This window comes from Arthroderma uncinatum (assembly GCF_011692745.1).
Source record: "Arthroderma uncinatum strain CBS 119779 chromosome Unknown scaffold5, whole genome shotgun sequence".
Classification (NCBI taxonomy): Eukaryota; Fungi; Ascomycota; class Eurotiomycetes; order Onygenales; family Arthrodermataceae; genus Arthroderma; species Arthroderma uncinatum.
The window spans coordinates 206,649-224,673 of NW_022983867.1; the positions used below are offsets into that span (position 1 = coordinate 206,649).

The 18,025-nt window shown below is 48.5% G+C and overlaps 8 protein-coding genes across 8 annotated transcripts; 3 read left to right on the top strand and 5 right to left on the bottom strand.

Annotated features, from left to right (window-relative positions):
• Nucleotides 1-880: 880 nt before the first annotated feature.
• GIQ15_06443 (uncharacterized protein) lies at nucleotides 881-2,922 on the bottom strand (the record flags this gene model as incomplete). Its single annotated transcript, XM_033553860.1, has 3 exons — nucleotides 881-1,944; nucleotides 2,081-2,201; nucleotides 2,269-2,922. 3 exons carry the CDS (start codon nucleotides 2,920-2,922, stop codon nucleotides 881-883), a joined length of 1,839 nt encoding a protein of 612 aa, XP_033403375.1.
• A 689-nt stretch (nucleotides 2,923-3,611) lies between these two features.
• GIQ15_06444 (uncharacterized protein) lies at nucleotides 3,612-4,709 on the top strand (the record flags this gene model as incomplete). Its single annotated transcript, XM_033553861.1, has 2 exons — nucleotides 3,612-3,731; nucleotides 3,786-4,709. 2 exons carry the CDS (start codon nucleotides 3,612-3,614, stop codon nucleotides 4,707-4,709), a joined length of 1,044 nt encoding a protein of 347 aa, XP_033403376.1.
• Nucleotides 4,710-5,334: 625 nt separating this feature from the next.
• GIQ15_06445 (glycogen) lies at nucleotides 5,335-7,807 on the bottom strand (the record flags this gene model as incomplete). The annotated part of the gene is made up of 6 exons (XM_033553862.1): nucleotides 5,335-5,452; nucleotides 5,534-5,729; nucleotides 5,794-7,156; nucleotides 7,208-7,483; nucleotides 7,551-7,666; nucleotides 7,711-7,807. The coding sequence occupies 6 exons, from the start codon at nucleotides 7,805-7,807 to the stop codon at nucleotides 5,335-5,337; spliced, it is 2,166 nt and encodes a 721-aa protein (XP_033403377.1).
• A 770-nt stretch (nucleotides 7,808-8,577) lies between these two features.
• On the bottom strand, nucleotides 8,578-9,441 carry GIQ15_06446 (uncharacterized protein; the record flags this gene model as incomplete). The annotated part of the gene is made up of 2 exons (XM_033553863.1): nucleotides 8,578-9,166; nucleotides 9,230-9,441. 2 exons carry the CDS (start codon nucleotides 9,439-9,441, stop codon nucleotides 8,578-8,580), a joined length of 801 nt encoding a protein of 266 aa, XP_033403378.1.
• A 617-nt stretch (nucleotides 9,442-10,058) lies between these two features.
• GIQ15_06447 (uncharacterized protein) lies at nucleotides 10,059-11,945 on the top strand (the record flags this gene model as incomplete). Its single annotated transcript, XM_033553864.1, has 4 exons — nucleotides 10,059-10,599; nucleotides 10,656-11,044; nucleotides 11,100-11,777; nucleotides 11,850-11,945. The coding sequence occupies 4 exons, from the start codon at nucleotides 10,059-10,061 to the stop codon at nucleotides 11,943-11,945; spliced, it is 1,704 nt and encodes a 567-aa protein (XP_033403379.1).
• A 329-nt stretch (nucleotides 11,946-12,274) lies between these two features.
• Nucleotides 12,275-13,147, bottom strand: GIQ15_06448 (uncharacterized protein; the record flags this gene model as incomplete). Its single annotated transcript, XM_033553865.1, has 1 exon — nucleotides 12,275-13,147. The coding sequence occupies one exon, from the start codon at nucleotides 13,145-13,147 to the stop codon at nucleotides 12,275-12,277; it is 873 nt and encodes a 290-aa protein (XP_033403380.1).
• Nucleotides 13,148-15,002: 1,855 nt separating this feature from the next.
• Nucleotides 15,003-15,827, bottom strand: GIQ15_06449 (O-methyltransferase; the record flags this gene model as incomplete). Its single annotated transcript, XM_033553866.1, has 2 exons — nucleotides 15,003-15,205; nucleotides 15,287-15,827. 2 exons carry the CDS (start codon nucleotides 15,825-15,827, stop codon nucleotides 15,003-15,005), a joined length of 744 nt encoding a protein of 247 aa, XP_033403381.1.
• A 716-nt stretch (nucleotides 15,828-16,543) lies between these two features.
• Nucleotides 16,544-17,971, top strand: GIQ15_06450 (bZIP transcription factor HapX; the record flags this gene model as incomplete). The annotated part of the gene is made up of 1 exon (XM_033553867.1): nucleotides 16,544-17,971. The coding sequence occupies one exon, from the start codon at nucleotides 16,544-16,546 to the stop codon at nucleotides 17,969-17,971; it is 1,428 nt and encodes a 475-aa protein (XP_033403382.1).
• Nucleotides 17,972-18,025: the final 54 nt, after the last annotated feature.

Sequence of the window (18,025 nt, forward strand, 5' to 3'; positions counted from 1 at the left end):
ATGTATCATTGACTAGGTCCTCCTCTAATTTATCCGCACGCAGTCGAAGGCCAAGTCCCATGGACAACTCTCCACTTATGAAATTTCCTGTTTTTTTAGGTTCGTCACTGTCCGACGCAACGACAAGCCTCCTACGCCGCTATATACCATCGTGTAGATCGTCAATTGCGCCTTCTTCAGTCTCTCGCTGGTTGACTTCACTGGTGGCCACGCAAGAGACTTCCCAGGTGCCGTCCCTTTATGGCATCGTGCTTGTGGACTCTAATAGTCGGCATTCAACTAAAGTGGCGGCTGAAATATGGCAAGTAGGCAAAACTCTTACGTCACTACAGCAAAGTGGAAAGATGCCAGGCACTGGCAAAATATTATTCATGCATTGGAAAGTTGTCGGACGCGAGTTCCATGCGTCAAAGGCAGGCGAAGATTTGGACGAGCGATGGAAGATATTCGGCAAAGATGTCATTGACGTATGTATTAAATGGGGCCATCAGGCTGCCCCTGAATGCGGGAGCCAAGGGAGCCAAAACGACCATGCCAACTCCACCAAGGCACAAAATAAGAGTTCCCATGAGGTCTCTTATTGCAAAGATTGGACGGAAATACTCCCATTACTTCGAACGCCGCGTATAGCGAGTTCCGCTTGCTAATGTGCGCGCAATATTCTGTATAATATTTCTCCATTAATATATATCATTTAACACTGGATGGTATTCATGATTGCTACTGTATCGAGGATTCCTCTACCATTAACTCCATGAGGGATATCTTAGAGCACCTAGAGTTTTCCGGCCATTCATAATAGTTAAACCTGTGAGTTTTCATCGAAATCTTGCTGTCTCCGTCGAGAGTACTCCAGCCATCAAGCATAATCAACATTAACTTAGGTCTGAAGTCCGTCCGCCTCCCTTCTAGACCTGACGTCCCTCATTAAGGCCTTTGCCTCTTCAACCTCAATTCCGTCCTGGCAAAGTTCACTAGCCAGCTGGTCGGCCCGATCCAAGTCGTCATGTTTCAAAGACCACCTTGCAAGCCACAAGCGAGCTTTTGAGGTCGTTGCTGTGACGCCCGTTCCACCTGCTTCATCTTCGACATCATCGCGGTGAGTGAACGAAGAGGTACGTCGCGATTCAGCGGGGCCTCCCCCTTCTCCACCTTCAAGGTCAGAATCGTCGTGATTAGTCTGGCCAGTTTCTTGCTGTAGAGTAAGTTCCATATACGCAGCAGTCTCATCCTCGTCTCCTAACTTTTCATATAAAGTAGCAATATGATGCAGCGTCTCTGGATCGAGTATTCTTTTGGGGTTCCCAGAACCTTTAGAATTTAGCCTCGTACCACCTCCCGCGCTAGAGAATGAGTTCAACCCAGTACCTCCACCGTCATAATAAGACCCGGCGGCAAGGGCACGTTTAAGTGCACGAATACTCTGTTCCGTACGGCCCATTTTGGCATAGCAAGACCCAACTGCCTGCCACATCTTCGGATCATAGGGCCGGAGGGCTGCAGCACGCTGATAATAGAAAAGTGCATAGAATGACATGTCAAGCACTTCATAAGCTTGACCAAGACCATACCACGCACGGTAGTCCTTGCGGTTAACATCCACAGCTCTTCGGTACGACTCGATAGCTGCATGGGTATTCTTCATTTCAATATATTCATGGCCCATAAGGGTCCATGCGGATAAAAAGTTTCTGTCCAGGGTTAGTGCACGTCGAAAGTACATGACCGCTTTCTCGTGTTCTGATTTTAAGGAGTAGTAGTTGCCCACGACACAGCATGTCTCTGGACGGAACTTGTCTGTTGCAGTGGCAAGCTGAGCAATAAAAGCGAGCTGCGGCCTTGCACCCATGACGTATAAAATGTTTGAATAATGATCTAGAGAGTCGAGACGATGGGGAGAATTAATAAGAAGTTCAGAAAAGAGGTGGGATGCTTCTTCGAAATCTAGATCATACGTTAGCAGACAAGCAATTTTACCTCCAAACACAATTTCAAAAGACATTGACTGATATCATACCTTTTGAGTGATAATACAACAATGCCCGCTGAGTTTTCAGGAATGAGCTTGATGGAAATATACTTTCTAGCTCCGTGAGAATCTGGTGTGTGTTTTCCGTTGCCTGATACAGTTCTTGACTGGAGTATAGGTGGAATACTAAAGTCATGATATTCTGGGGTAGTTCATCAACCACACGTTTGAGCTATAATTGAAAGTATTTGTCAGTAGTAGCACATGGATTTGCGAATAACTTCAAATGGGAAACATACGTCGTCTGTACTAGCTAGCAAGTCATTCAGTTCTTGCCATGCACCCCAATGGAACGGATAAAGATGAACACTCTTTATTAGCCACCTCTTTGCTTCTTCTTCGTTTTTGGCCTTCAGGAGCACCACTCCATAGAGATACTCTAGCCATCCCTGTCCCCTATCCTCAAGACCCTTTTCTTGTCGGTCGGAAAACCAACCTTCTAGCCCTTGGGCAAGTCCAGGGAGCTCCCGGTTCACGGTCATCCCCCCATCCGCGGGCCCAAGTACCATTTCTGTCTCTTCATCTTTCCGCTTCTCGCCAGCTAAATACTTTGCGTATAGGGAGAGAAATAACGATTTCTGGCTCAGCTTCGGAAATGGGTTTTGTGATGTTGAACCGCCGCCTTTCTTATTGCCAAATAATGCAGTTGTCTCTTTGCCTTTTTGCGGTTGGAGAGCAGTCTTTGGTTTCGAGGTAGATGGAGCACGAGGTGCTAACGGAATTGATGACATGGATGGAGGGAGAAAAACAGCAGCGCAACGGTCATATTCGCGAGTATCAAAGTATGATTTGGCGAGAAGGTATCTGTGAGCTTCTCTAGCCTCTAGGACGGCTTCTTCTGGGTCTTGGGGTCCGAGAAATGGATTGAGGATCGACGTTGGCGAAACGTCCATGGGAGAATTTGGCTCTGTATCTGTGCCTACATCCTGATCTGCGGGGATCAAGGAATCTAACATCTCAGCCGCCCTTCATATAGATATCAACCCTCGTTAGCTGACCAGCGAAACGACTCGAATAATGCGCAAGCTCATATCCTATGCCATACCATTTCGCCGAGTGATACAAACACCGTTCGGAACATTTAATAGCAGCATCTTCCAGCCTATGCCTCAGCTCTCTGACATTATCTGCACTGAAATTCATGATTGCGCTTGAAAGTAACGGTTAACGCGAATGATAGTAATGTTATGCCACCATGGCGATGCAGGTTGCAGCGAACGGAAAAGGCCGATTGTAGTTGTCTATAAAGTAATAGTCAGCATATCAGTACAACCTTGCATATAAAAACACATCACTGCATCGTGACATTACCTTGAAACGCGCGACCTTGCTTGAACTCGTCGTCGTTCTCTTTATTTACATCTCGCGATACAAGTTGAAGCTCTGGGGGTCCGATGCAAACAGCGCAAACAAGGTGGGATGGCATCTCGGAGGGATTAAACAAATCCGCCCAGTTCACCCCCTTTGCTCCGTGATACATAAAAGCCTTCTTCCTCTCTGCCATTGAGCGTCGCAGCTGGATCTTGTTCGCCTTATCGTCTTCTGCCTCGTATATCCTTGAGATATTCCCGCCGCCTTGACAATGGCTCCCAACACCAGCCGAGATGACTTTAACGCGGTCTTCCCCGCAATCGTCAAGGACATTAGCGAGCACTCGAAGCAATATAACATTCCTGCTCCAGCTTTAGAATGGCTTCAGAACGTTAGTTCTCCCCCTCAAAATGTCTCCTTCATAGGTAGCTAACGCGCGCAATAGAACCTGAATACCAACACCCCTGGAGGGAAGCTTAACCGCGGTCTATCAGTCCCCGATACTGCCCTTGCTCTCCTCGAGAAGCCCCTGACAGAGGAACAATTCAAGCATCTCGGCATGCTCGGATGGATGACCGAACTCCTGCAGGCATTTTTCCTCGTCTCCGATGATATAATGGACAGCTCGATCACCCGTCGTGGCGAGCCATGCTGGTACCGTCGTTCCGGCGTTGGAATGATCGCAATCAATGATGCGTTCATGCTGGAGTCTTCCATTTACGTCCTACTCAAGAAACATTTCCGTTCTCACCCGGCATATATCGACCTTGTCGAACTCTTCCACGAAATCACCTTCCAAACCGAGCTGGGTCAGCTATGTGATCTCATCACCGCCCCTGAGGACCATGTTGACCTAAACAACTTCAACATGGACAAGTTCAACTTCATCGTGATCTACAAGACGGCTTATTACAGCTTCTACCTGCCCGTGGCGCTAGCCCTACACTATCTACAGCTTGCTACTCCCAAGAACCTCCGCCAGGCCCATGATATTCTTATCCCCTTGGGCCAATACTTCCAGGCCCAGGATGATTTCCTTGACGTATTCGGAAAGCCAGAGCAGATTGGAAAGATCGGTACTGATATCCAGGATAACAAGTGCTCTTGGGTTGTTAACCAGGCCCTAACCCGCTGTTCCCCTGAGCAACGCAAGGTCCTCGACGAATGCTACGGCAGGAAAGATGCTGCTATGGAAGCCAAGGTGAAGGCGATTTTTAACGAGTTGAACATCCAGAAAGTCTACCAGGAATTCGAGGAAGACCAAGTTTCAAAGCTGAAAACTATGATTTCTACCATTGACGGCTCCGAGGGACTCAAGGGAAGCGTCTTTGAAATCTTCCTAGCTAAGATCTACAAGCGTGACAAATAGATGTGACCTCGCTACGGACAATGTCCTATGTTTTCTAGTTTGGAAAGTCGAGCCTAAGCTTACACCGTGGAACTTTTCTGTAAATATCAATTCATCTTCATTTGAAGTTACAGACGAATAAATAGCATAAAGGGAGAAAAACAGGAAAAACAGCGTACTAGAAGGCAGGTTTAATAATTAATGAAAAAGGAATTATAACTAAGCTTTTTACTTCTTCACTTCATGGCGGATGTCCTATCTTAGAGTAATGTAGGTTGAGGTTGACTGGATATAACAATGTTCACCAAACTCAAAACAAAGCAAAATATAATTCCCCAAAAGATGACAACAAAAAACAAAAGGCGAAAGACTGGATATTATAATATACAGCATTGACATGACATCAGGCCTGCTTACACGTAGGTCTATCTACGGGGAGGGATGCAAAATCACATTAACACATCAAACAAATGAAGCAAGAATGTATTCAATAGCTCAGTACAGCTATCCACATGAGCGAGCATTTCTCGCATTCAACTCATTGATATGCCGATGAACAAAATGGATGTATCGCGCTAACACCGACACCAACACCAGCATCCACCAACATTTCCGATGCTTGAATCACTGAAACTAGCGGTTTTGCTTAATTTCCATTTGGAGCAGTGTTCGGAATAGGGTCTAGCGTGAGAGAGATAGATTGTCGCTTTGGACGGATGGGGACCGGGACCGAATCATCTTCTTCATCGTCGCTACTACCACCCCTATCAATACAGTTAGCAACTATTGCAGCTTTTATGGGGGATGGATGAGGTCTATGGTAATAAACCTCTCTGGCTACTTACGGAACCTTATACGAAATATAGTCCTCGGTATCAAGACCTTCGCGGCCTTCTTGGATAGACGCAAAGTCTCCGGGAGTCATGGTGCCGGTTCGGTCGCGAGGCGAGCCTGGAACGGATAATGGGCGAGAAATCTTTTGTTCTGTGTGGCCAATTGCCTCGTGGAAATCGTCGCTTGCGTCAAAGGAAGCTGGATACGCTGTAGTAGAGGAATCAAATGTTAGATAAGGGGAAATCAAGTTAATACGGAAGGAGATACGTACCACGTCGCAAGGCAAGCTGGCGAGCTTTCACATACTCTAGCCCCATGCGTTTCCAATCAAGGAGATCACTCAATCGCTCAGTCCTGTTGCGCTGGTTGATACGTTGCCTTCGACTCTTCTGGCAGAAGTCATACATGTAACTCGTGAGCTGATTTACCGAGTCGTCCACGCCCTTGAGTCTTCGGTCAACAACGTAGATTCCATAATCAGCAGAGTTCTCAATCAATTCTTCCATGTAGCATCCGAAACCAGCGAGGTTGGTTGTTATGCTCGGGATTCCCATAACTGTGCATTCTGCAGGTGTATATCCCCATGGCTCATAGTATGAAGGGAAAACCCCAAGGTTAGTTCCTCGAACGAAGTCATCGTAGTCCAGGGGGAGCACGGGATTAGCGGAATTAAGGAATTCCGGGTGGAATACCACCTTGACACGGTCCGTTGGGTAGTTAAAGAGCTGCACTCGGCGGAGTTGGCTGAGAATTGGATCCTCCGAGTCGTTCAACATGTTATGGGTGACGATTGGAGGAAGGTTGTGCCGTTTCATAGCGAACAGACGTCGTCGTATGAGTACACGATCCTGGTTCGTCATTAGATCCTTTTCGTCTGGCATGTTGTCACCTTCCTTCCAGCTAAGACAGCGTTCAAACAGGCGTTTTCCAATACTCTTCTCTACACTTTCCAGAGTATCTCGCAACGACTTGACAACGGCCTGTCCTTTAAGTGCCTCGACTGTGAGAGAGGAAGTCTGAGAGGGCATGATTATAAATGCCACAACGGTGGTCTTGGATCCAGATGTCTTTAGCCGGTGGTTGAGTCTGGCCAAACTTTCGATGAACATATCCACACCCTTGTTGCGGTATTCATATCGCCCGGAGGTAAAGAAATATAGGGTGTTTTCCAGGTCAAAGTCATTGTGTCCGTAGAAATGGCCACGAACAAAGTCGTTTATCTTATCCTTGGAGTGAGAATGCAAGTTTTGGAACTCGTGGACGGCCGAGAATTTCTTAACGTTCAGTCCGTTGGGCAAGACACCATCCGGTTTGCGCTTGAGAAGATGTTCACTCTCGTATGCAGTGATGTGGGAAACGGTGGTAAAAACGTCGGCGGAGTGCGCAGCGGCACGCTCGATGCAGTAGCGATGATATATACCTCTCTTACCCGCCTCTGCATCTACATCGAAGTTCTTCAGGTTGTTGTAGAAGTCAACCGAGCCTGCGCAAAGGTATCTTCCCAGGAGAGTTGCGTGCGTGGTAAAAATGGTCGTCACATCCATGCGTCTTTTCTTGGTGAGAGGAAGCGCAACTCCAGCTAGCCATTCGTGGAAATGAGCTATCACAGCTCTCTCCGTGTCTCTGCATATATACTAAGCTAAACGTCAGTTCTCATTCCAGGACTTATAAGCTGCGTAACTGACCTCTCCCAAGAACCATGCCACGAGATAGCCAAACGCAATTGCTTCATTGGTTTCGCTGTCCGCCGAGGGCGATGGAATGCCAGCTGCACTCCAGAGATCGCCCTTCCACTCGTCGAGGTACTTGTATCCCGCGCCAGTGTCGATCAAGAGCACCCGTGGGGCACCTTCTATCAGCCATCGGCCGTATACGATCTCTATCCCACGTTCGGTCATAGCCTCGATGGCCCCGATTATATGGGGGTTCGTCGGAGTGAGAGCTTCCACCTCAACCACCGCCTACCAACGAAAATAGTCAGCGCGAGTCTCAAGTCTCAAGGAAAGGCAGCAATGATTAACGCCATACCGAAGCCCGATTCAAGGGACCTATCAGCGTATATCGCTCGCCATACTCTGCCGTTGTCACAGCAGCTTTGGACTTGAGAACCGAGTAGATCCCTCCAACTGTAGCCGGCGCAAGCTCTGGTTAGCTGTTGTCGCAAGCAGAACAGGAAGCTAGGACGAACCTCGATTGGCAACCTCCGTTGCGATCTCGAACAGGACATGGTTCTTCACATCTCTCTTCGGCTGTTCTGCGGCATCCCGGCGAGGAGGAGACGCCATGACGTATGTAAACAGCGCCGGCTGTCCGAGCCACCACAAATCAAGAAGATGAGACGAAAGCGAAGAACGAGTCCGCAGAGAGAGAAAGGCGAAAGAAAGGCGCGAGAAGTTAGATTAAATAGTAAATCCCCTGCAGAAAGCAGCAGGCTGGGGGTGGCGCTATATTTATGTCTCAGCGAAGTTGGAAGCTTTGTTGAGGCCCGCACAAGATTAGCAGTAAGCTTGCTGCTAGTCCGGGTAGAAGATAGTCCCAGGTAGAAGATATGAAGTTATGAAGACGATGGTGAAGAGGACGAAACTGTTGCGTCGTCTCTACCGGCAGGATCTCACCGTTCAGCTATACTGGGAAGAAAGGAAGCGGGAGGCAGGCCGAGGAGAGGGAGGAGGAAGAACAAGGTCGAACTTCCCGCAACGCCCAGCGAATATCCTTGTACGCGCATAAAACACACTTAATCCCGCTTGCTGAACCAGGCACGGCGAATCTATGGCTGTTTGTCCAAGGAAACAGATCTGTCAACCGGAGTGGCCAATTTTATTCTTTAGAAATATGCAGTATCCGACTTGTATCGACCTACAGCAGGAGAGAATCCAAGCTAGCTGCCCTGTATTCCGGATGCTCGCTGCGAGTCGAAAAAAGAAAAGAAAAGAAGAAGAAGAAAAAGAAGAAGAAGATGATAATAAATACACGTTCCTCAACGCCAGGACACCATAACGAGCCGCGCTCTAGATGCTACCACCAGTAGATCCAAGTTATCGTACAACGTAATGACTTAGCCGAACACGCTGCCGCTAGGAGAAGACATCCGGCTTTTCTCAAACAGCCATTTATTCGTCAAGACGGGTGACGCCATCTTCCCAAAGTGAGTTGGCGATGAAGGCGCGCGCAGAGAGCTTCCATCTCGTGCGCCAATGCTAGTGCGTCCAAGCGGTGAAGGCGAGCCGAAGCTGTGTCTGCGGCCGCTGTCCCGACTGCCAGTTCGAAGAGCCTTTTGAAACAGAGGGCTGCCTGATGGTGAGAACGGAGGGCTGTCTGGATGGTGTCTGCTTGGCGAGTCTTCAGCTGCCGATCGGGGCGAGCCACTGTACGATCCCGAGCTTCTTCTGCGTGAGCCAGACGACACACGGTATCTAGGAGGCGTGATGTATTCTGTTCCCGGCGTCGGGGGAGGGGTGCCGTTAGGGTTGAGTCCCAGCAGTGCTCTTTGCGATGGAGTCAATGGGATGTCGGAAACCTGGTCTGGTGCGCGGTAGATAGGGTACAGCGTCATGGCGATGTTGATGAAGAGGACAAGGCGGATGACAAGTAGCACCATATCAGGGTAGGTGGAAATCTGCAAAAACGATCCTATGGCATTGGAACTGATTCCAGAGCGTCAGCATCTCGGTTTCCTCCTCCTGTCTTGGGAATTCGATTCATCGTACTATTGTTTGTAGGTATTTCCGATAAACCCCGTAAAAATCAAAGTTCCTGCGTTCCATAATACTCGTCGAATGGTCTTCTCATTGATACTGGAAGCATTCTGTCGACGGATGATCTCCTTCAGGTGTGGATGGCGCCATTTTCCGGGGGAAGCTGTTGAAGGGCCATGGACATCCAAAATCCGTGGAGTCGATGGAATGGCCGAGGGAGCCATTGATACAGCAGCCAGTCGTACGCGGGGATGTAAGACGATAAATACCTATTGCAGTCTATAAGCTGGTGTGTTCCAAGAGCAGTGGCAGTGGGAGGGGGTACGGATATAACTCACCTGGCGAAGAAGACTTACCTCACTTACCTTTTATTATGCTGTTACAGTTAGTTTCGAAGAAGCATGGAGATTTGTCCTGCCTCGATCATAGCATGACACTCCCCTCGTCCCTGTGGTGTTTCTTGTCCTTTTGTCACTGCGAGAATCAGCTTGATGTTTTTGTTTGGATCTGGCTTGATAAGCGCCATAATTACCGCGCTACCGTAGAAACCGGCGGCTGTGGGCGTATCCAGGTTTCACCCCCATCGACAAGCAGCACATCTTCCTTAAAACATGGGTGGAGGTCTAATACTGGTAAACTAGGTACTCTATAACTATATGAACCAGCCCTTAGGTTATAATATGTATTCAAAAGAGGAGAGATGGTTGTGTATGATCTCGTATGTGTATGTGTATTGTCAGATCGCCTAAACGACGTCACTTTGTAAGCGCTTCCAGCTCGTACTCAGCAGGCTGCGAATGTTGGCTCAGCTTCAACAAGACCAAGTGTATACATCTTCATCATGGCGGCAGATGCCTCAATCCTAGCGAGGGCGGATGCGTTCCTCGAAGCTCTCGTCGCTGATTGGAATATCTACTCAACTCTGCTCGCAACCGTCCTCGTTTCGTACCTTGGATATACGCTCTTCTTCACCAAGGATCCCGATGCCCATCCCTTTATACTTGCCCGCCAGGCTGTGGTCGCGCCGGTTAGGCAGCCCGGTGAATCGGCTTCCTTACGAGCCATGGACGTCCCTCATGGCTATCCGCTGAAGGCCGGACTTGGAGTCCGAGACGCTGATACTCCTAGATGGACTGCGGGGAGGCGGGGAGACCTCCGTGATATATGGAAAACTGTTGTCCGCGGGGAATTGAATGCGGATGGCACGTCATCGGGGAAACGAGGATCTATCTATACTGTCTTGGGGAAAACTACTCAGGAACGCAAGGTTGATGAGATCAGCCAGGAAATCAACATCATCGGCCAGTATATTCGTGACACCGGGGCTGAGAAAGTTGCTATCTGCCTTACCGACTCAGTAGAGATGCTTGCTACCATTTTTGGTATGATTCGATACTCCTCTATGTGCAACATGTTTTTAGCTAACAACCGACAACAGCAAGCGCTTTCTACGGCTTCCAGACAGTCATCATTCCTCACAATCTGCCTCCTCAGACACTTGCAACTTATCTACAAAAGACAAACGCAGATCTCCTGATTGCCGAAGCTGGTGCTGTGGATGTTACCACACTGCTGAAATTGTGTCCTGCGTTGAAGCATGGAATTTGGATTGCCCAGGAAGGTAGCCGACATATGGACTGGAACCAAGTCCCAGAAGGGGCCGGGAGCAAGATCGAGGTAGCCGTATGGCACGAATTAATCAACGAGAAGGAAGGATCCATTGGTTCCGAAGTGCCCGAATGGGACGTCAAATCACCAACTCCATCACTTACCACATTATGTCCCACGAAGGATAGCTTGGGGTCTTTTGTAGAATATACTTCCGGGGTAAGATGCCATCTCCCCTTGTTGAGGAATCTAATAAACTAACGCCTGAGAATAGAACCTAATATCTGCTATTGCTGCATTGGGATCGTCCTTGCCACGCAATGAACGCCTAACAGCATCGGATCTGGTTCTTTCGATCGATTCGCTTTCACATTCCTATACGCTATGTTTAGTTCTAGCTGCCTTATACGCCAATGCATCAGTTGCATTGAACTCTGTTGCCGGAGAGATTGTCGATTTTGCGCTTGCAACCACTGGTGTCTCCCCTACAATTATCATCGCGTCATCGCATACCATATCCGATTATCACGCCCAATACATGGGCCCACAGCTAAATCCCTTGGTGAACGTTGGCCGATTCTTCCAAACACGAACCTTGGATTCTGGAAGAATGCCATCTGGCAACTTTTTCTCGGCGCTAGGAGGCAGTGGCCCCGTCTCTGAACAGACTCTGCAGAAATTAAGATTACTCTTCATCTCGCATAGGGCGGAAGGAGATCGCAATAACCAGCTCACTTGCGACCAACTCACAGACTTTAGGATTATGACCGGCGTTCGAATCGCATATGCTCTTACCACCGCTAAAGTAGCTGGAGCCGTTTGCCAGACAAACCCATATGATTACAGAAGGCAGCGCGGGTTCAGCCATTTTGGGCCTCCATTGAACAGCGTCGAGCTTAAATTAGCCGACTATGACGAAAAGTCCGGAAATGACAAACCGATAGAAGGAAAGGTAAGAATACCCATTACTCTATAGTCATTGATAGTCCCTTCCTTGAGCAGCCCTGTTAACTATTTCTTGCAGATTCAAGTATCTGGGCCTGCGGTAGTCTCGGATGAATGCAAACTCGCGGTAGACGGTCAATTCCAGGATGACAATACGGTTGTTCTCCTGGCTTGAGGCGCCATTGTTTATGAGATCTGATTATTCAGTTAGGTTGACATCTCTCATGAACGGACATCGTCGATCTAGATAGCGCCGGACATATCCGGCTATAATTTTTCAATTTAGGGAAATATTCCAGAGCTATTTGAATGCCAATACGAGTATCTACGTCAATGTGGACTCATATTGAGACGAAAAAGAAGTTCAAGGCTTCAGGGGCCGTGGTGACAGACACATCAAATTTCCTATTATACAAGTAGTACATGTTGTGGTTTATGGGCCAAAATAATCAAAACGCCGTGATCGAATACATACACTCTCCAAATGAAACAAGAAGGAAAGCTCTATTTATACAGCGTCTTGGTCCACGCAACCGTCTTCGTAACTTGGTCTCGATATTTTCCTACCACTTCCATGTTCCCGTCAATGGTTTCCGCCAATTCGTCCCTACATTTCTCCAAAGCTTCTCGGAAGGCGGGGGCAGATTTTATCCCTTCCACCTGCAGTGCCATGTTGATTCCGTTCCACATAGGGACATATTTGCGTAGTCGCCAGTTTGCCTTTGTCCACAGCGGTGAGACGCCGACTTCCTCCAGAGGCCAAGTCCGAACTAGCTTATCCGCATAAGACCAAACTCCCTTGTCCTCGTCACGCCCATTGAAGGCGTCAAGTGCGTGAGTCGCCTTGAGCTCGAGTAGTATACCGATAACGTTCGGCTGCCTCTTTGGGTCCCGTTTGGCGTATTCGTTCGTATGCTCTGGGGAGTTCAGTAGTCGTGCAACAACCTCTACCTGCTGAAGCGCGAGGTGAGCATCGGGACCCTTGAAACCGGCCTTTTCTGCTTTCTGTCGTAATGCGAATAGGAGGGACCAAGCCACATCTGGGTTGCGCAGGAAGACGCCGGTCTGCTGTGACTGTGTCGCGGCGAACAGACAATATGATTCCATTCCTAGCTCGCCCGACTTGCGCATGATGATCTCCAAGTTAGCCGCGCTAATCGTGCGCTTCGAAGAATGGAGCCCAGTGAAAAACGAAATGAGATTGTGCCAGTCATCGTCCGTTTTTAACAATCGAATTAATTTGGATAAATCGGTGTTGGTGGGCCCATCACTAATTTTCCTGGGTTTGAGCATGTAGTCCTCCGGAGCCTCCTCAGTGCCGACATTGACGACGATGGGATTATTCTCTAATTCTCGCGCTTTTGATTGTTTAAGCATCACCGAGGAGTCTTCCGCGGGAAGCCATGACGGTATAAAGAGCGTTTCTCGAAATTTTTGGAAGAGTTGATCGAGCTCAGGAGAAGAAGTAGGAGTAAACTTTGGAATTGGTTCTACAATACCACATATTAGCAAAGATCATAGCAACAGGCATATTTTTGTATACTTTTGAAGTGCTTTGTAGAGGTAGCGAAAGCTCTGTATGGACGGAGGAATGTTTGGGATGAGCAGCCGGACAAAAACGCCCTCCCCAACCTTTGGTGTGCCATTGGGGCAATGCCACAAAATCTAGGGTATATAAGTGCTGAAATAGCTTGAATTGGCACGCAAATATCACAAGTTACTGCGTGTGAATGGTAGGTGGTTCTGTCTTTCGATGGATTCATCAAAAAAAGTCGAAGATAAAATGCTGGTCTTGGCATGGCACGGGCCACTTTTTGATGATGGTTCAAATTTCCAATTCGAACTTCACCAGAAGGACAGAAAAGACAGGAAGAACGACAAGACAAGACCGAACAGAGGGCGTTGCGCAACTGAAACCCCCCACGATGGCCTTTCTGCAGTCGTCAATACGGCCATTGGGCTGCTGTGCAAATGCGTTCAAGGAGCTGAGGCACCAGATCCCCCGTCGTCAATTTCTTCATACCATCCATTCCCCGAAGAAGGAAAAGATCGCGTTTCCTCCCAATATCCCAGAACAATTCTTGTCACAGATTCCCAAGTTCTGCAGACCCGGAAGAGGTATCTTCTATCCATTTGTTCCGATCCTACCTAAAATATCTCGTTGCTGACCCATCTTTGATGCACAGGCGAGAAAGCATTAAAAGTCTATCCACCTCCAGCTTTCGCATACGATACATGTAAAGATCCCATTGGCGCCATCACATCCGAGCAATTGGCCGTACTTGACCCGACCGGCGAGAGGAAGGCACTTTTCGACCCGAAGAATCGACACGGTGCGAAAGTGGGCGATGTTCTCCGTGTGATGTTCAAGAATGGCGATCCGTTTGCGGGTGTGTGCTTGAATATTCGACAGAGGGGGGTCGATACCGCCTTTTTGCTACGGAATAAGTTGACTAGAATCAGCTGTGAAATGTGGGTGAAAGCATACAGTCCTAATGTGGCTGGTGTGGAGATCGTTCAACGCACAGAGAAGAGGAAGAGACGCGCGAAGTTGACATATATGAGGTACGATATCCTTCTACCGTCCTTATTACGGAAAATAGGAAGCAACAAGATGATTTCCATCGTTGAGCACTTATATCTTTACATGCGAGGATTGCGGCTAATATAAATGCTTTAGGCAACCCGCTCACGACATGGGAAGCGTGGAGAACATTGTTCGCAACTACCTCCGAACGAAACGTATATCTATCAGAGGAAGCTCTCAAGGATCTCGCAGAAGATAAGCTATTATACTTATTTCGCGCCTCTGACTACAACTCTACCCGAACCTTCACGTACGGACACATTACATACATGTGGTCCTTACTTCCACAATTGCAATATATATCATTGCATATCCTGTATTACCTTCATTTCCTGTCTTTTATCTCAAGGGAGCGTGTTGTCTATTAGACCTGTACAATACTTTATCTACCATGACGGAAAATTGTTCATCAATGGAAATCAATGGAAATTAATGCGAGCATTCCACAGTATAGACTATGGGTATAGAATCAAATTTGGCCTTGGTAAAGAAGCAGGAGAGGTATAATTATGAACGCATGAAACGCATTTGACACTGAACGACCAAGGCTAAGTTGTATCAATGGAGCTGCAGCCTGTCGGTCAGGTAAAGCTGTGCATGTTGTATGGATCCGGGATGACCAGATCTGCATCCACAAGTGGTAGCCTACGGAAGGTAGACAATGACTCCTAAACCACCTTTGAATGGAGTCGTCATGTGCTTGAATCCGTTCGTGGGGTCATCGAGGAAAGCAAACAAGTCCTTGTAATCTCTTCGTGCCATGACAGTGTTGTCTGCGACGATTAGGGCACCGGTGCGGAGATTCGGTAGGACGGCTTTGACCGCTGGCAGAGCCAACGGTGTCCAAACTAGATATAGGTTAATCAAGAATCATACAAAGAAGAGAGACATGTATAATTCCAGAAGATTAAGAAAGCAGGCTAACATACTATCTAGCAGCAGAAGGTCGACTTGATCAACCTTCTTCATCTGCTCCGGCAGGGTTTCACGTAGGTCACCTTCTAGCAAGGTAATCCATGGCTCGACTTCCTCTCCAGCCTCCTTCCAGTTCTCCCTTGCTTTCTTTGCCTTGGTCGGTTCATTCTCGGTGGCAAAGACCTGAGCTCCTTGTCCCGGCGTGGCTGAACCAGACGCCTTCGCAGCAGCGTTCTGCCCAGCCGCAAGGGCAAGGTATATCGTGGAAACGCCGAAGCTTGTACCAGCTTCGACAATGTTCAGAGCACCAGTAGACCTTGCCAGAAGATATAGCAATTGGGCCTTGTCAGCTTCAAGGCAAATGTATTTGTCCCTCATGAAGTCGTCATCCCTGGAATTCCATCCACGGCTACCGAATAGTATAGCTGTGATCTGCTTGCGAAGCCAGAACGAAAGAACCGAGTATGAAGACTCCTGTGAGTCAGACTCGCCATGGAGTTTCTGGAGGACAGCCGCGACTTTTGGACTTGAAACCACTGGGCTAGAAGTGGCCATGGCTGCTGCGATTATGAAAACGAACTGTGCAGAATAAAGAGATAGTGATGGTTGTAGTTTTCCTGTTGATCCAAAGCCAAGTAATATACTACCTATAGCACAATAATATAGCAATCAATGAGTCAAAATATCCGTAAAAAAGCCGGGCTAAATGTTAACCGAGGTGGCATCATAGCTTCTTGCGATGCTGGAAGGGCGCAGTGTTAAGCCAGTTGCGGTCACCGGTGATTGACGTGCGACTGTCGATCGTTAGTAATTAAACTAGCCAGGGTTCACCACTTAACACCTTGCGTCGGAGGCTTGTGAAATGGACTTCGTATCGTTGAGATTTAGTTACCTCTTGATGCATGCATGCAACTCGGAAGTTGTTGTTCCTTTTTACCGCTTTTGGCGTTCAAGAGATAAGAAGTCTTGGCGATCTGATAAGCCCTCACCACGTGATATTCCGCTTAGTCACATGTTCCATCGCACGATAATCTAATCTGATCATCCGAGTTCCCCCCGCGGGCTGAAAATACAACCATCGTTGCTTCTTGCATCACGTCGACGTCTGCTCTCCACGCATCCTCACCATGACAGAGGCCAATTGCTGACGGAATACAGTCTCACCGGTGCTCTGGTTGTGTCTGTCTGGAGTTGTTGACTCCTGTTTCATAAACCACACAGTTTTTTTTCTCTCTCAAACGGCCCGAGCTCGAGCTCGGGAGAAGCCGTTGATGATGACGACCAAAGCCGGAACATCCACGCCGGCTCCCCTGCCACTACCAATTGCTCCTGCAGCTGTTACACATCAAAGATCACTCTCAGTCAAACCCCTAGCCGCCGCCCCGTCGCCAGCACCGCTCGCCCAGTGCTCCATTACTTCAAAGGAATGGATCGTTCCTCCACGGCCAAAGCCCGGCCGGAAGCCCGCCACAGATACACCGCCCACGAAACGGAAAGCACAGAATCGTGCAGCACAGCGGGCCTTTCGAGAACGTCGGGCTGCGAGAGTGGGAGAACTAGAGGAACATATCAAGAAAATCGAGGAGGAGAATGAGCGAGACGAGGCTGCGCTCAACGATACCATCCAGAGCCAATTGCAAGAGATAGAAGAGTACAAGAACCAGATACTATGGTGGAAAAACCGGTGCAAAACACTGGAGGATGAAGTTATAACGGAGAAGGTTGCCAAGGAGGACGCCATCAAACAGCTGCAGAGGTCCAGCAACTCAGAGAGAACGACAGCCAAGGGTCACTCGGTCATTGGCGGATGTGAAAGGTGCTCCTCCACGCGGTGTCAATGCATTGATGATGCGTTTAATATATCAAATATCACTCAGATGCAAGCAGATGATACACACAACAAACGAGCCAGGTCACCATCCCAAGGAGCTACGCAAAAACGTTATAGATCCAATCCTGAAATCAAAACAGAGCCTGAAGAATTGGAGACCGATTTCACTTCTTCTTTCACTATCCGACGTCACCCAAGAGGTGGAAATGATGCCACCACGCCTATCCTGATAGACCCGTGTGGCTTCTGTCAGGATGGCTCACCGTGCATTTGTGCAGAAATGGCCGCAGAGGGCGAAAGAAATAACCAGCCCTCCGAATCTAATAAACTACCACCCATCCAAAATCTATCACAGTTCACACCCCCTCCCTCCGAAGGAGATGTTCTCTCCAAGTCTGCTATAATAGCGTCGAGCAAAAAGAGCAACCCTTGCGCCAATGGCCCCGGTACATGCGCCCAGTGTATGGCCGACCCTCGCAGTTCCGTCTTCTGTAAGAGCCTTGCCGCATCCCGTGCGTCTCGTGGTCAGACAGGTGGCTGCTGCGGAGGTGGCAGCGCACAGGGTGGATGCTGTAAAACCCGATCTTCTAGCTCAGACACGACCAGACAGGCTACTTCATCTCCTGCCATCACGCTAAGCTGTGCTGATACATTTACCACTCTCTCACGCCATCCAAAATTCTCTTCTGCAACAGATGATTTGAGCAATTGGATACCCCAGCTACATACACTTCCTAACCCTCAAGACCTGACTCCAGATCGCCGCCGGGACCAAAATCTCACCAACCGGCCTGCTTTGGAAGTCGAGGCAGCTAGCGTCATGGGAGTCCTACGATACTTTGATAGAAGATTCGCGGATTCGAAGTGAGGGCGAAGCTAGGGCCTTTTCCTCCTTTGTTCTATAACCCATGACCCCTTTCTT